Genomic DNA, 17,090 nt, shown 5'->3' with positions numbered 1-17,090 from the left:
GTAGAGGTGATTATCACACCTATGTTTTAAGGGTACATATTTTACTCTGTGGACTCCACTACTATAGATTAGAAGGTTTAATAACGCATTTATTATTGAAGTCCATGTCAAACCTATTTGATTTTACTTATTTGTCCTGGACGACTAAGCTACACAATTTTAGAAGTTACTTGTAATATTTTAGAATTATTATCCTGTTATGCTTAAAAGATATTTTCCAAAATGTAAAAACATACTCATGATCCTCTGATCTAGCCTTTGTATGATTTTACAGATTTTGACATATCCCCTCTGACTCTTTGTTATTCCAGACTGTGCAGCCCCTATGTCTTTGCTAAGGTGACACTCAGAATTGTATACAAATTCTATGGCTAGCACCATGGATATGTGTGTTTATTTCTTTTCTGCACCCAAAACCTCTTGGATCCTTTTTTTACTACTATGGGTTGAACAATATCATTGATGTTATGAGAGGAACATAGAGTCCAAGAGCCTGATCTGTAGCTTGTTGTGCGTCAGAGTGACAGTGACTCTCTGACAGGCAGACATTCTTTATCTGTCCTATGGATGTGGGAATGGTACATTTTTGAAGCTGTAGCAGATTGCTAGTGTCACAGAAACTATACATTTAAGTGGTATTTAATGCTGTTTTGAAGGAAATAAAGTAATGTTTGGTGTGTATGTGCATATATATAAATATATTTTTAAAAATTTGTAGTATGGAAGAGAAACTGAACAGCTAAACAAACTCAGCAGAGGAGATGGAAGACAGAACCTCTTTTCTTTTGATTCGGAAGTTCAGGTATTGATAATATGTTTCTTTAAATAATCCTTGAATTGTTGCTTATTTGGAAAATTCAACACCTGTAAAATGTTGAAATCACTGATTTTTGCTACCCCGTGTGACACTGATTGCTTTATATTTGTCTTGTTCACTTTGAGCAGGTAGCTTAACAACTAACTTCACTCAAGAGTACTGTAACATGTACAGATAGTTTGGGACCACATATATATGGTATTCCTTCTCAGTTCTATGTATACCTTTCACATCTTCTCATGCCTCAAAATGGATAAATTAAAGAATTCTTTAAAGATGGTGTTGGTGCTCTTTTAACCTATTGGGGTAATTGTGGTCTAATGACAGTGAGTATCTGCAGTATAAAGAACACCACCAGGTCATATGACACAGGTGATTTATTTTCCACTTTCGATGTAGGCCTGTAAAACTGGGATAATTTTCATGTCTGGCTTAGTTTCACTTTAAGTGGAAAGTGGTGCAGAGAAGAGCAAGTTTATGTGTGTGTGTGTGCGTGCGTGTGTGTATTTTAACTTTCTTCATGAGAATAAGGTACTCTTGGAACTAACAGATATGCAGTCAGTATTTCATTTCATGATATTTTCTAATTAAACTGCTGATTTGTTTAAATGGAAAAAATTCTCCAGTATTTAAGTTTATTTTTCCTAGTGGAAAAATACATTTATTTTTCCTAATGGAACATGTTTCATGAGAAAATGAAATTATTTGATGGGAGATGAATTTTTTTCTTTTTACTTTGTCTACATGTGATTTTTAATTACAATCTTTGGGTTTTTTGGAAATAGAAAAATATATATTATATAAATAAGAATTACTGTCCTCTCAGTGAAAATATAAAATGATTTTGGGAAGACTGATTTGGTATTTTCTTTTTGCTTCATACAGTTTCCTAATTACAGTTTTTTGATTTGAAGTGGTAAAAGTATATATATAGTCTATAAATAATGCAGAAAATTTTCCCAAATAATTTTATTTTCTCATGTGGTGTTTTTCTTATTTGGAGAAAAATTGTTTTGAATGTTTCATCTTTCCTTTTTTCTTTCCATATCATTATTATATTGTATATGTAAGTTATATTATTAAAAAAAGTATAAACTATAGTATAGGGAATGTTAGTTGTAAGATATTCATTCTGAAATTTCCTTGTTCCAAGCATGTCTAAGCCTTTGATCACCCCCCACCCCGCCCCATGATTGGGCTTTAATTGGACATGTCAGCTCCTTTCATGGTATACAAAGAAGCCAATTGACTGTGGTTGAAATTCAGTTCAGCATCTTTCAAAAAAAAACTGTGGTGTGATGTTTTTGTGGTCATGGAACTAAACTGATTTTATGTTTGAATTACTTATCAGTGAGCTACAACATGACAGAAAAATTCACAGTTGTGATAAAACTTGAAGGGCAAAAAAAACTGAATTGAAAGTCAGTTATGAAAGGCAGTCTAACTACAAAGAAATCCATGTTGTATGAGTTGAGTACCTTTACTAGGCATAGTGCCATCGTATAATAGCAGCCTTCTCTTTTGGCCACAGTTCAGTGTTTACAGATATGCTTTCCATCACTGACCTTAGAGAATAAAGAACTGACTGCCTGAAGGGAATGGCTCCAACTTTGAACTACTGGGGAAGGCCATATGTCCCAATGTTTGCACTCACAGGCCGCAGAAGGGAGAGGACTTGGGGCTGGAGTGGTTTAGTCCAGTTTCTCTTCACATTCCAATGTCTGAGGAAGATAGCAAGGAGAGTTGATAAATGGGCGGAAATTAGAACTGATCTCCATGGCAATGACTTGCCTCCTCTGGCTCCACGGATAGATATGAGTTCAAGGGGGAGCTGTCTAGGCCCAGACATTTCTATTCCTATCATAGATAAATAGACTCGGGGAGGGAGGTATTGTGCTTTCAGGTATGCATATAATATTTTAGGCTCTTGTAAGGATTTTTGTTAGTGATACAGGCTGGGTTGGAATGGCTATAATTATCTAAGATTCTTCAGGCACATTACCTGTTTTGGCTTGAATTACTTAGGCAATTGAGAAAAGTTCTTGTGTTTCTTGGCTTGAGTTTTCAACATTGGCAGTATTTTCTGCTCAGATTCACCCCAATCATTTTCCACCTAGCATGTCTCTGGTCTTAATGAAACTATTTTAAGATGACCCACAATCTATACTTTTCCTCCCACTTGTGAACAGAATGTAAGTCTGTTTGGACATTCAGAATGAACAGATAAACTTAGAATGCCTGTGCTCTGTGAGCTGAGGAGGAGGATCCTGTGAGTTTGTTTTGGGAGGGACAGATTCCTCCCCTGCTGAGAGGAATTCCTTGTCTCTCAATATCTTTGTTTATAGAAAGTTCATAAACTTTAAAAAATTTTGTATACCATACATTTATACATATGTGCGTATACATATATATAATCTGTGGCACCCAGGGTACATCCCTTAGCTCTGTTAGAAGCAGCTGAGCTCAGTGTTTATCACTTTCCTAAGTGGACATATCTCCCTCTGCTCATCATTTAAACATAGGTGCTCACCAGGGTTTCAACCTTGTTTTCCTTCTCAGACTATTTTCCACTGACTCCCAAATCCAGATCTGCAACCCAGAACTCTCCTGTTTCTCCAACCCCTTACTCACAACACGTCAAACTCAATACATCCCAAACTGAACTCATCTGTACTCATCCCATGTTTGCTATTCAGCTTTATTTTGCAGTTAATTTCATAACATCACAGTCTACTGAATCTTCCAAGTTAGAGGCCATTGTGTAATTCTTGATTCCTGCCATGTCCATTCATGTCAGTTTTGCCTTCTGTACAGCTTATAAAAGGAACAAAACGCCTACTGTCCTCGAACATACATTTTGTGGGGAAGACACAATAAAGACCTAAGTAAATATTTAAGAAGTATTGTTAGAATACTGAATGAAGGAAAGGGAGTATAGACTTTCAGAGTGGGTGCAGTTTGTTTTTAAATAGAATTAAGGAAGGTCTTTGTGGAAATACCAGTTGAATGAAATGAAGGGAGTAAGCCATGTGTCTATCTGGGGAAAGAGGCTTCCTGACAGAACATCAAGTGCAAAGTCCTTGAGGTGGAAATGTACTTGGGATGCTAGAGAAATAACTGAAGATGCCAGTGTGCCTGGAACACAGGGTGGTAAAGGGAGAGGAGGCAAGAGTGGTAGGAGATGAGGTCAGGGGAGTCGGGGGAGGTAGGAAGTCATGACATACAGGGCTTTGTAGGTCACAGAACAGACTTGTGACTTTCCCTCTGCCTTAGATTGGCATCTCAAAAATCTCCCTCCAGAATTTCTTTATCAGTGTTTGAATCTTAGTCTAATAGCTCTACAGAGGCTTGTTGAATGAAAAAAAATAATAAGGACTCAAATGGACGGGGAAATGTTAGATTCTGTAAATTTTACTGTAGATCTGTATTAATATGAATCCTCTTTTTTTTTCCCGAAAATGATTATCTATTTTGTAGAGATTGGACTTTTCAGGAATTGAACCTGATATAAAGCCATTTGAGGAAAAGTGCAATAAACGTTTCCTGGTAAATTGCCATGATTTAACTTTTAACATCTTGGGTCAAGTTGGAGACAATGCAAAAGGACCACCCACAAATGTATGTATGACTTGTCCTTCTACCTCCCTTAAAATGCTGTATTAAAGAAACACCTTTCTTTTGTCACTGAGAACTAATTAACTGGATGAGAATTCCTTGCTACACCGTGTAGTTTGGATACATTTGAGATGGAAAAATTTCATATGTCTTTCTTTTGTCAAAATATGAATATGTGTTCATCTTAACATTTGTGAAAGTTTTCTGTATTCAGAACAGCAGGTAGAGGAGGCTCTTGACATCCAAGAGGGACGTGTCACCAGAACCTAGAAAATCCTCAGATTTGGGAATTCTATTAGAGACTATGACTTCTGTGAAATTGGCTCAGAGCCGTGAGTAATGAACACCAGAGCTGTGCAGGGGCACAGATGCTCTGCAGTCAGCTAGCCTTACTCACTGTTCTCACAGTGAATTCATTTTGTTCTGCACAGAAAATCCTAATTATTAGCTATCACTGATCATTTGAGTAGCTCAGAAATACTTGAAACCATAAATGTAAAATTGCCAGACAGACTGCTTTTTAACCAACTATAGAAATGATCCCTGAAAAGTATAGTCTTCAGACTGCATTTTAGACCCATCCTTATTTTTCAGTTCTGGTTTTATCTTTGAAACATATCCACAGTGCTTTATTCTCTCACAGTTTAGCTGAAATTTACTAGTAGAGTTTCTGTGTGTAAAGGGTTAATCTTTATGCCATCTGGCATGAAATTTCTCTTTGTGACCAGCTTTCACATGCCATCTGTAGAGAGGAATAGTGTCTTCCAAAGCTGCTGATGGGGCAACAGAGCTTTTGTCATGTAATTTGATGTTGAGTGATATTAGCTCCCAGGAAATGTATAATCCAGTAAGCTGTAACATTCTGAAAGGAAAGATTTATTTCTCATCCATAATATTGGCATTATTTTGGGGTAATGTCAATACACCTGTAGAAAATTAAGTTTTATTTATAAAACAATTGGTATTTTGCAGATTTGACCTCTGATTTCTACCTATTGCTTACAAAATTTTATAACTTGTGGAATTATTTATACCCAACAAAAGTTAAAATTTGATAGCCTGTTATTTAGAATGTTCTTTTTTATGTGCAAATGATGTATAATGAAATTTTAGCTAAATACTGAACTCAGAATGGAACTGTAATTACAGAAACTTGAAGAATAAAATAATTATTGTGTAATCTGTGTCTCTTCCCACACTCCATCTGAAAAAGTCTTAATTCAAAAATGGAATTGTCTGTATTCCTAGGTTGAACCCTTTTTTATCAATCTTGCCCTATTTGATGTAAGGAACAATTGTAAGATTTCAGCTGACTTCCACATAGACCTGAATCCCCCATCTGTTCGCGAAATGCTGTGGGGCAGTTCAGCCCAACTAGCCAGTGATGGAAATGCAGAGTCTTTCATTCATGGAATTGCTGAATCTCAGTTACGCTACATAAAGCAGGTAACGAATGATCTTTTAGTCTTGGTAGTGCCTTCAGAGTAAGAAACAGAAAGCCCCTTGGGTTATTTCATTGTTTCAGCCCAATGTTTTCATGGGTATTTATATCTCTTATAAGGTCTGTGTATAGATGTTTTCCTAGCGACTGAAGTTGGAGGGGAAACATGGAAATCAGCAAATAAATATGCTAGTAAACATTCACAAAGTACCATTTCAGTTGGGATCATGATGCAAGTCTCAAAGGAAGTATTGTATGAGATGGAGTGCAGGTAGCACAGGAACACAGACAGAGACAGACACACACAAATACACAGACACACCACACATACACACACACCCATACCCATGTGCATTCTTCCGCGCAACGCAATAGGCACCTGAAAAGCTTGTTTCTTTGAAGAAAAGGTGACCCTACAATAACCTCCCATCCCTAATTCCCATTTCATTATAAGCAGATAGTTTTAATCAAGCATAAAGACTCCTTATACAAGGAGTTCTGTTTGAAACGTAATGAGAGGGAACTGCTTGTGTCACAGCTGTAAGTCTGCTCTCTTCTTTCCTATCTGGTGCAAAGAATCCCCTTTAGAAAGACCCTGACAGTTCCCTGGCATTTTGACCTCTGACCAGACTGGCAGCTATAATAGGTTAGACAGAGCAGAACTGATTGCCTTCTAGACATTTGGAACTGAAAGGAAACTATAGATTGTGGCAAAGAATCAAAGTAGGAAGAACAAAGCAGCTCACATTGTGAGGACATTTTCCCAAAATAAAAATGTGCCTTTTTTCCCTGATTACAAAGATAAATATATTATGTAGAAAATTCAAACAGTAAAAAAGGTATAACATGGTACTTATTAACATTTTGGCAAACGTTTTCTAGACAACTCTGTTGTGTGTATATATAAACACATACTATTTGTATAAGACTGTACATAATGTATATGATTTATGCTATTTCATACCTATTGCATTCATTTAACATAACGGTTATCTTTTTATATCAATATTTCTAGATAGTCACATTCTTAAAGGCTAATATGCTATATCAGTGATTTAGCTAATTAGCATATTTCTATTTTTTGGATATCATAAATTATATGCCATTGAATACGTGTTCATTTGCTGAATTATCTCCTTAGAATAAATTCCATGTTTTGAGAGTTACAGCTCATACTCTGTGGTACAGACTGCCACGTGGTGGGGAAAGACTTGACATGTGCTGTCACTGCCCTGCCCTGTCTCTGTGCTAGAGAGGTTTTGTTTTTTTTTTTTTAATGTTGTAAACACTTTTGGTTTTTTATTTTATTTTTTTAAAGATTTTATTTTTATTTACTTATTTTTAAAGAGAGGGGAAGGAGAGAGAAAGAGAAGGAGAGAAACATCCATGCGTGGCTGCCTCTCACATGGCCCACCCTGGGGCCCTGGCCCGCAACCCCGGCATGTGCCCTGACTGGGAATCAAACCAGCAACCCTTTGGTTTGCAGCCTGGCGCTCAATCCACTGAGCTACACCAGCTAGGCTATGTGCTAGAGAGTTTTGACAGCTTTTCCCCTCATTATCTGTTGTCCCTTGTTATTTTATGGCCCCTTTGTGTTTTTTTTAAGTTTTCATTATCCTTACCTGAGCACATTTAAAAAATTTCTTTTAGAAAGAGAGAGCAAGAGTAGGGGAGAGAGAAAATAATGATTGGCTGCCTTCTTAGACATGCCCCAATTGGGGCTCGAACCTGCAACCTGGGTACGTGCCCTAGACTGGAAGTGGAACCTGCAGGTTTTCAGTCCACAGGATGACCCCCCTTCCAACTGAGCCACACTGGCTAAAGCATGGTCCCTTTGTTATGCAGAATATAGTTGTTTCATATGTGCATATTCCACACAACAGCCTCAGCTTCTAAAAGAAAGCTTGAGCGAGTTCAGTGTTATAAATATTTGAGAACTTGCTATTGAATTGTATGTTTAAACTTTCTCGTACAATATTAAATAAGTCCTTTTAAGCCAACAATATATTTACTGAATTACTTCAGTTTACTTAGATTCAATCAAGCAGTTTAAGTTATGCTTCCAGGTGTTATCCCACTTGTAATCTAAGTCAGGAAGAAAATCAACGTGTTCTCAATATCCCCTGTGTGCCAGAATTTTCCACTGGTGTCTCGTGGAATTGTAATATGCTTGCGAAATTGTATAATTATTGCTGTTTTGCAGATGAAGAAAGTGAAATTCTGGTAGATGAATAAGCAAATTGTCCACCATTTCAGAACCAGTAGTAGTTCAGGCAGGATTTGAACCTAGGTCTGTTTGAAAGATCTCAAAGGCAGAATGCAGTGAAGTGCTAAAGTATACAACATAATGGTGGTAGTTAAATGTGTAATGTGAGGAGGGATCAGGGGTCAGGAGTTAAGTTAGAATACTCCACAGAAGGTGTGGGGCTTGAGAGAGGCCTCAAAGGAATAGATGAGAGCTGGACACGTGACAATGATGGGCAGTGGCCTCAAATGGCTCTATCATTTGCACCATTTTACAAATCAAGTAACAATACCACCAAGTGATCATTTATTTACTCCAAATAGTTGAACATTTTATTTGGAAGAAGTCTTTCTCTCAACTTCTTTCCATTAGGCTGAGGAAGCAGTACTATGTGGAGGAAGACTCGGTGTTAGCAGATCTCAGCTCAACCGTTTTACAGCAGTAACAACAATTCAAGCACTTAACTACTGCTGATGTATTTGTCTAGAGATTTATGCGTATGGTCAGTTAACTCTCACAACAGTTCAGTAAAATAGGTAGGTACCATTACTATCCCCATTTTACACATGGAGAAACTGAGGCACGGGGCAGTCAGGTGGCTTGTGCAAGGTAACAGAGCTAGTAAGATGGGGAACAGGACCTGAACCTAGGTCTAGCAGACTCCCTAAAAAGCCCAGGTATTTGCCGCTATACTGTATTGCTTTCATGTCACCCTAGAGAGAGGAAAGCAGCTCAGTTCCCCAGCAGTCCTAGAACAGGCTGTCTGGCAGCCCATTCCCTTCCAGCAAGGCTATTTAAATGGCAGCATTATCTATAGAAACAGGCAGCTTCCAGGGTTTGGTGCATGGTGGGTATTTTGGGGCCATTCTCAGCTGTCCCCATCTGCTCTTCAGAGTCTTTCTCTCCAGAGGCTTCCTGAGTGAGGAGCAACAGGGTGACCACAGAAATGGAGGAAGTTGGGGCCATCCAGTAGTTTTTCTTCCCTGACACCAGACAGTTACTATGACCACTTTACTCTCAGGATCTTGGCAGTTTCTTCCCAGATGCCCTGACAGACCTCAGTGCCCATGCCCCCCAAGTTTGAGTTGGGGTTGTAGGGTAGCTGCTTAATCTTGGGAGTCTGCTTCCCTATTGCTCTGTGGGCTCCCTGCTAGGGGGCAGTGGTTGTGGGGCTGGCGAAAGGGTGGAGGGCTTGTACCACCACATGCCTTGCCATGGCCTAGGCTAGGGGCTCTGTAAGTGCTGGGAATTGGGTGGGACCTGACCTGTTCTTTTGAGGTAGGGGGCATGGAAGATAAGAGTCATCCTGTGGCGGGGGGCAGCTATGAGGAAGAATATAAGGTGTTGGTCTGCATAACAATTTTCAAACTGCATGACAAAAACTAAATCATACTATAGAAAGTGTTCCTTTGTAACAGGTAAAGAGCTATAAAGGTAGAAAACAAGCCCTGGCTGGTGTAGCTCAGTGGATTGAGCGCAGGCCTGCGAATCACATGATCACGGTTCAATTCCCAGTCAGGGCACATGCCTGGGTTGCAGGCCAGTTCCCAGCAGGGGACTCACTAGAGGCAACCATACATTGGTATTTCTCTCCCTCTCTCCTTCCCTTCCTCTCTAAAGATAAATGAATAAAATCTTTAAAAAAAAAGGTAGAAAATAGGATCCAAACCTCCTCATTTTCTTCCTTTGCACTTTATTGCAGAGTGCTAATGTAGATACAACTGAGGTTACAGGGGTTTTCTATGAATGCATGTTGAACAGCCATGCCATCCCTTGTCCAGCTCAGCTCTTTCCAAATATAATATCCTCCAAACAGCCTGTTAGTTTATTGTATCAGTTGTTTAAAGGAGCACCACACAAAGGAATTCAAGTGGAAAAATCCATTACTGGTACTCTACCAAGTTTTGTTTTTCTTCTATTTGGTATATTACCAACTGTGTTAAGATAGTGCTTTCCAGTTTTGAAAACATTTCAAACACATTATCTCATTTGTTCTAGATAGAACCCTCAGAGTAGACAAGGCAAAAGAGAAAAGTGAATGCAAGATGCTAATGCTTTCCACAGTCCAACAGCTTGTAAGGATCCCAGGTAGATGGCTGACCTGGGTTTGAATTCCCAAGCAGCAAGCATGGAATGAAGTGGTTAAAGGAGCCCATTTCCTAAGTTCCAATTCTGGCTCCACCATTTACAGATTTAGGCAAGTCGCATTGTCTCTACGTCTCAGGTTCCTCATCTATGAAATGGGAATGACAATAGTACTAGCTACTGAACAAGCTTCTCATGTGGATTAAATGAAGTCATGCACATTAGGCACCTCGTTATTACTACAGTGGCCCAAAGTAACTGAAGGTCACAGAACTGTGTTTTCAGTACAGCCAGGAACATGCTGCTCAAGCTGTGAGTTATGGTTGGCAAACTGACTCATGTAATTTCATGCTTACCAGTTGTCGCATAACTATGCTAGATGATTTTCATGCATTATCTCAGTCTTTGTAAAAATGCTCAAAGCAGATTCTGTGAAAAACATATTTTAAAGATTAAAAAATGGACACTTAGAGCCCTGTCTGGTGTGACTCAGTTAAATCACCATCACATACACCAAAAGGTCGCAGGTTCCATTCCTGGTCAGGGCACATGTGTACGCATGGGTTTGGTCCTTGGTCAGGATGCCTAAGAAAAGCAACTGATTGATGTTTCTGTCACACATGGATGTTTCTCTCTCTCTCCCCCCTGCCTCCCCTACCTTCTATCTAAAATTAATAACCATGAAGAGGCTATCTTTACTCCATTTTATGTTACTGCCCCCTTTGTCGAATATTAATTGACTGTACAGGGTTGGGTTGATTTCTGGGCTCTCTGTTCTGTTCCACTGGTCTATGTGCCTGTTTTTATGCCAGTACCAGGCAGTTTTGATTACATGGCTTTGTAATACAGTTTGATAGCAGGTATTGTGATCCCTCCTACTTTGTTCTTCTTTCTCAAAAGTGCAGCTGCTATTTGGGCTCGTTTATGGTTCCATATACATTTTTGAAGTGTTTGTTCTATGTCTGTGAAATACGCCATTGGTACTTTAATAGGTATTGCATTGAATCCGTAAATTGCTTTGGGGAGTACTGACATTTTGATGATGTTAATTCTTCCAATCCATGAACAAGGTATATGTTTCTATTCATTTGTATCTTCCTTGATATCTTTCTTCAGGGCTGTGTAGTTTTCTGCATACAGGTCTTTTACCTCCTTAGTTAGGTTTATTCCCAGATATTTTATTTTTGTTTTTGCTATATTGAATGGGATTTTTTTCTTGATTTCTGCTTCTGCTGATTCATTGTTGTATACTCAAAGGTATACAAAAATACCTTTGATTTCCGACAAATACCATATGATCTCACCTTTAACAGGAAGCTAAACAACAAAACAAACAAGCAAGCAGAATAAAAACAAAGACACTTAAATAGAGAACAAGGGGACAGTGACCAGAGGGGAGAGGGAAGGGAATTTAAGGGGAAAAAAGGGGAGCGATTTGGAGAAACAAATAAGGACACAGGCACGAGAACTAAGGGGGGTGGAAATGGGAGGGAGGTGGGGAGCACGAGGCGGGGGAGGCTGGGATGATAGAAATAGACAAAAAACTGTACTCGAAAAATAACTAAATAAAAAAATTAATAACCATGTTCTTGGGTAAGGATTAAAAAACAAACAAAGAAATTGAGACTTAGAAAGGTTTATGCAGAAAGAAAATGAATGAAGACAATTGCGAGCAGGGTTTCCAGGTTATATATCCCCTGCTATGCTTCCTCTCAGCTTTGAAGCCCCTGCAGCCAACATCTTCTGCCACGAGTCTGGATGAGAATAGTAATACTGATTACTGCTGCAGCTAACATCCATTGAGTCCCTGTGGTTCTCCATCCCCAGTACTCTCAGCATTTCCTCAGACTGATGCCAGCAAGGAGTATTATAATCTGAAATGATTTGACAGTTGATAAGACCAAGTTGCTTTCACTTGTTTGTCTGTGATCACTTATTGCTGCCCCTACTAGCAGCAACACGGTACTGAGCAGACATGGTGGGCCTAGTCCAGCACAGATGGCTTTCTAGGTTGGCACACCTTCTCTGGCCCTCCCCAGAGCCCTGGAATGCAGGTTACTTCCAGTTCACAGATGAGGATGCTGAGGCACAGAGATGTTCTTTAACTAACCAGGGATTCCGTTGTAGGGGAACACTCTCTGGAGCCGTTCTGCTTGTTCAATTAGTTTCTAGCCTTGCCCTGTCCCCAAAATGCAAGCATGAGTGAATCCAGGAAGCCCACTGTGGGTTGGGAGTCTAGCCCTGTAGGACAAGGCCTCTGGCCCAGCCCTCCTTTCCCAGCAGGGTGCATTACTACCCTTCAATAAAGCACAAAAGAACAAAACAACAAGGTTTGGATCCTCTGTACTCTACCTTTACATTGAAAGCCCCAGAGGTCTTTACCTGTCATAAAGGAACACTTTAAATAGGATGATTTAGTTTTTGTTATGCAGATTGAAAACTACTATACAGAACAATACCTTACCTTCTTCCTCTTAGCTGCAGTCAGTGTTTTTTAAATATATATTTTATTGGTCATGCTATTACAGTTGTCCTATTTTCCCCCCTTTATTACCCTCTGCCTTGCATCCCCCCTCCCACCCGCATTCTCCTCCCTTAGTTCCTGTCCATGGGTCATACATATAAGTTCTTTGGCTTCTCCGTTCCCTATACTGTTCTTAACCTCCTCCCTGTCCATTTTGTATCTACCATTTATGCTTATTCCCTGTACCTTTCCACTCATTCTCCCCCTTCCCTGATGATAACCTTCCATGTGACCTCCATTTCTGTGATTCTGTTCCTGTTCTAGTTGTTTCCTTAGTTTCTGTTTCTTTTTTTAGGATCAGTTTTTGATAGTTGTAAGTTTGTTGTCATTTTACTGTTCATAGTTTTTCATCTTTTTCTTAGATAAGTTCCTTTAACATTTCATATAATGAGGGCTTGGTGAGGATGAACTCCTTGAATTTGATCTTATCTGAAAAGTGCTTTATCTGCCCTTCCATTCTAAATGAAAGCTTTGCTGGATAGAGTAATCTTGGATGGTGGTCCTTGCCTTTCATGACTTGGAATACTTCTTTCCAGCCCCTTCTTGCCTGTAAGGTTTGTTTTGAGAAATCAGCTGACAGTCTGATGGGGACTGCTTTGTAGGTAACTATCTCCTTTTCTCTTGCTGTTTTTAAGATTCTCTCCTTCTCTTTAATCTTGGATAATGTAATTATAATGTGCTGTTGTGTGTTCTTCCTTGGGTCCACCTTCTTTGGGACTCTCTGAGCTTCCTGGACTTCCTGGAAGTCTATTTTCTTTGCTGGATTTGGGAAGTTCTCCTTCATTGTTTGTTCAAATAAGATTTCAATTTCTTGCTCTTCTTATTCCTCTTCTGGCACTCCAATGATTCAGATATTGGAACATTTAAAGTTGTTCCAGAGGTTCCTAAGCCTCTCCTCATTTTTTTGAATTCTTGTTTCTTTATTCTGTTCTGGTTGAATGTTTCTTTCTTCTTTCTGGTCTAAACCATTGATTTGAGTCCTGGTTTCCATCCCATCACTGTTAGTTACCTGTACCTTTCCCTTTATTTAACTTTTCATAGTCTTCACTCATTCCTTTATTTTGTGACTGTACTCCACCAATTCTGTGAGCATCCTGATTACCAGTGTTTTGAACTGTGCATCTGAGAGGTTGGATATCTCTTCATCGCTTAGTTATATTTTTTCTGGAGTTTTGATCTGTTCTTCATGTGGGCATTTTTTTGTCTCCACATGCCTGTCACATCATAAGGGGCAGAGCCTTACCTATTTGTCAGTGCAGGGCAACCCACAATGCTGATGCCGAGTTGTGGTGCTGTATGTGGGTGAGGTGTCTAAAAGGGAACAATGCTGCTTTCTGGGCTCTTGGCTGGCTTTCAGTCACTTCCTCTACTACCCACAAGCAAATTGCGTCCTTCTGGTGCTGATTCCTGGGTGGTTGGTTTTGTATACGTTCTAGGATCCAGAGAGGCTGGGAGCTTCTTCCACTGCCGCCTCAATCCCCATAGGTGTTTTCCGTCAGAGGTTTTAAGGCTTTATTTCCCCTGCATTGGATCCTGGGTTGTGAGGTCTGCCTTGCTCGCCAGTTGTTTCTCTGCACGCAAATGAGGGCCCACCTGCTGCACCAGCTGCTATCTCACCCAGTCCACCAGCCAGCACCTGGCTGTGAGTCCTATCCACCCCGTCTGCCCGACTCCGTCCCTCCTACTGGTCTGGATGAATGTTTCTTCTTTAACTCTTTGGTTGTTGGACTTCCATATGGTTTGATTTTCTGTCAGTTCTGGTGGTTTTTTGTTTTTAAATTTGTTGTCGTCCTGCTTTTGATTGTGGGAAGAGGCAAAGTGTATCTTATCTACCTACGCCTCCATCTTGGCTAGAAGTCCCAAAGTAAGGTTGTCAAATTCACTTCTATCAGGGACCACATCAGCCTCCCATTGCCTTCAAAGGGCTAGATGTAATTTTAGGATGGTATAAATGTAACTACTTAACTAGGGGCAAGGAGCTCTACATTCTGCTCTTTGTAGGCAACCATCAGGCTGATGTAGCCCCTGGTGAAAATGAGTTTGACACCCTGCCCTAAAGTTTATTTTGCAATCAGTATTAATTGTGAGTGAATTGCTGTGGAGTTACATGCAGCTATATTTAAAAATGCTTATCCAGTACTATTTGAGAAATGCACAGTATTTTAGCCCATGCCAGTTAAACCAGACAGTACACATTGTATTAATTAGGTCCAACAATGCACCTTGCAAACACTGCTAAACACACAAAGCTACTCAGCAAGGGCGACAGCCTGTACTTTGGAGACCAATAGATGTGAAGTTGGTAAGAAAATAGAAAATCCATTTTGGAAGGAATATCGGTAGCTTGGAAAACTGAAAGGCAATGCTATGTATTTCCAGTGTCCTAGGAATGATTCTGTGTTGACTACAAATATTCTAGGCTAAACACACTGCTTGGAACCACTAATCAACAACTGTATGTATGAGGTTACATAAAAAGTGTAATGGAAGTCATTTTTTTCCCCAGGGAATTTTCTCAGTGACAAATCCACATCCTGAAATTCTTCTGGTTGCGCGAATTGAAAAGGTGCTCCAGGGAAATATTACACACTGTGCAGAGCCCTACATCAAAAATTCAGATCCAGCAAAGGTATTTATAAAGATTGTCTGTGAACATTTCAGTTTAATGTAGAATTTACCTTCTACTGATACTTTAAATCTGATAATCAATGAGCCCTCAAAAAAAAACTCTCAAAAAACTTTCTTACTCAGCAAGCTACATATTCTGAAAATACTGTATACTAGCTACCTATGTATGCTAAACCTTGAACGTGCCTTTTTCTCCCTCTTCATTTATGTTCTGTTTACATGACAGTCTCATTTCTGCTGGCGTATCAAAATAAAGAGCTAAAGGTTTTTCAGCAACATCTGTTCACTGACACTGTATCCTTGGCAATAACCATCTCCCCCCCCCCCCGGCTCTATCAGCAACCTTAGAATGTCAGATCTGTGAGGGTAAAGATGATCCACTTCCGTAGTTCTCGATTGCCAGTGTATACCCAAATTTACACCTGTATGAAGATGAAACGAGGAAAGCCAAATAGCTATCTATTCATGAGAATATAAATGTATTCAATTCAAAGGGCTTTGCTATTTTGTAAATGTTACACCCATGCTTCATAAAATGTTAGTCTATTAAATGGTAGGCATTGTTGTTGTTTCTTGTATTTAAATGGCAACATTAAAAGTCAGCCACCCATGTAATCATCCAAATTTCTGGACCCTGAAATCTAAACTTAGGAAAATTATTGGTTGAATCCTCTGCTCTCATTTTATAAATGAGAAAACTGGGGCCCGAAGCAGGAACATGTTCATGGCACAGACCATTAGCAGCTCTCCAGCTACTGGGTATTCATGAAGAGCCCATCTGTTCTACGTGGCATTTAGCTGTGTATCTAAATACTGTTTATGAAGTGGAAGATGCTGAGGATACATGTGACCAATTTGTGAAGAAAAAAAGGCCTCGATATAGATAAAAGCTTCTAGCATGTGTATCCCTAAGGATAAAGTGCAGCCAGCATTTCACAGCTGGTTGAGATTCCATAGGCAGTTAATGTCCTTTGTCATCTCCCAGTGCCTGTGCACACAGTGGCTCCTGCCCACACTTAACTTAATTGTATTGACTGTTGGTCACTTGGCTTGTAGCTTGGGAGTAAAAAAGGTCAACTGTATCCAGTACAAACTTTTCCCAAGAATGACGAGCACCTGTCTGCTCATGTGTGAAAGGAGAAATACACATTTAAACAGCTTCGAAAATTTTCTCAGAGGGTGTCTTTGGTCCGAGATGTGCCCTATATCCATTTTGTCTGTCTTCAGATATCTTGATGAAGGATATCCTGATGAAGTCTCTGTTAATGGAAAAACACAAAAGAAATACTTTAAGAAATACTGCTTTGGTCTTGAAAAGTGGGTAGGCGATGTGTGTTGTGTTTTATTTCTAGGTATTTCTACATATGTTTTTCTAGATTTTGATGTTTTATATTAAGTTGAGGAGAATAGTTTTGGGAGACTCCCTGGTAGTTTGAACCAGTTATGAGCCTATTTTCTTATTTCTGACCTTAGACGGCCCAGAAGGTTCATAGGACAGCCAAGCAGGTATGCAGCCGCCTTGGACAATACAGAATGCCCTTTGCCTGGGCTGCCAGGTTTGTACATATATAATCCTGACCCTTCTACTCATGCTCATATATGAAATAGAGGGATGTTGTCTTTGCCAGTAGCATTTAGCAGTTTGTTTGTGACAAACCAGTTATATTTTGGCAGTAATGTTTTGGGGCACCAGGGATGTGTCCTAGTCCCTCTAGGCTGCTCTAACAAATTACTG

At 39.5% G+C, this 17,090-nt stretch overlaps 1 protein-coding gene across 2 annotated transcripts in view; it reads left to right on the top strand.

The window, feature by feature from the left end:
* The window catches only part of DOCK11 (dedicator of cytokinesis 11), a 198,562-nt gene that overhangs the window by 68,463 nt on the left and 113,009 nt on the right, over positions 1 to 17,090 (top strand). For both annotated transcript variants that reach the window (XM_037146004.2, XM_037146003.2), the window contains exons 10-14: positions 719 to 802; positions 4,295 to 4,435; positions 5,681 to 5,878; positions 15,234 to 15,356; positions 16,829 to 16,911. In XM_037146004.2, coding sequence (XP_037001899.2) covers positions 719 to 802; positions 4,295 to 4,435; positions 5,681 to 5,878; positions 15,234 to 15,356; positions 16,829 to 16,911 — 629 coding nt within the window. The remainder of the gene's footprint in view (positions 1 to 718; positions 803 to 4,294; positions 4,436 to 5,680; positions 5,879 to 15,233; positions 15,357 to 16,828; positions 16,912 to 17,090) is intronic.

The sequence above is a fragment of the Artibeus jamaicensis genome, unplaced genomic scaffold, assembly GCF_021234435.1.
Source record: "Artibeus jamaicensis isolate MK-2021 breed Jamaican fruit bat unplaced genomic scaffold, CSHL_Jam_final scaffold_378, whole genome shotgun sequence".
NCBI lineage: Eukaryota > Metazoa > Chordata > Mammalia > Chiroptera > Phyllostomidae > Artibeus > Artibeus jamaicensis.
This window is presented reverse-complemented; position numbering and strand designations above follow the sequence as displayed.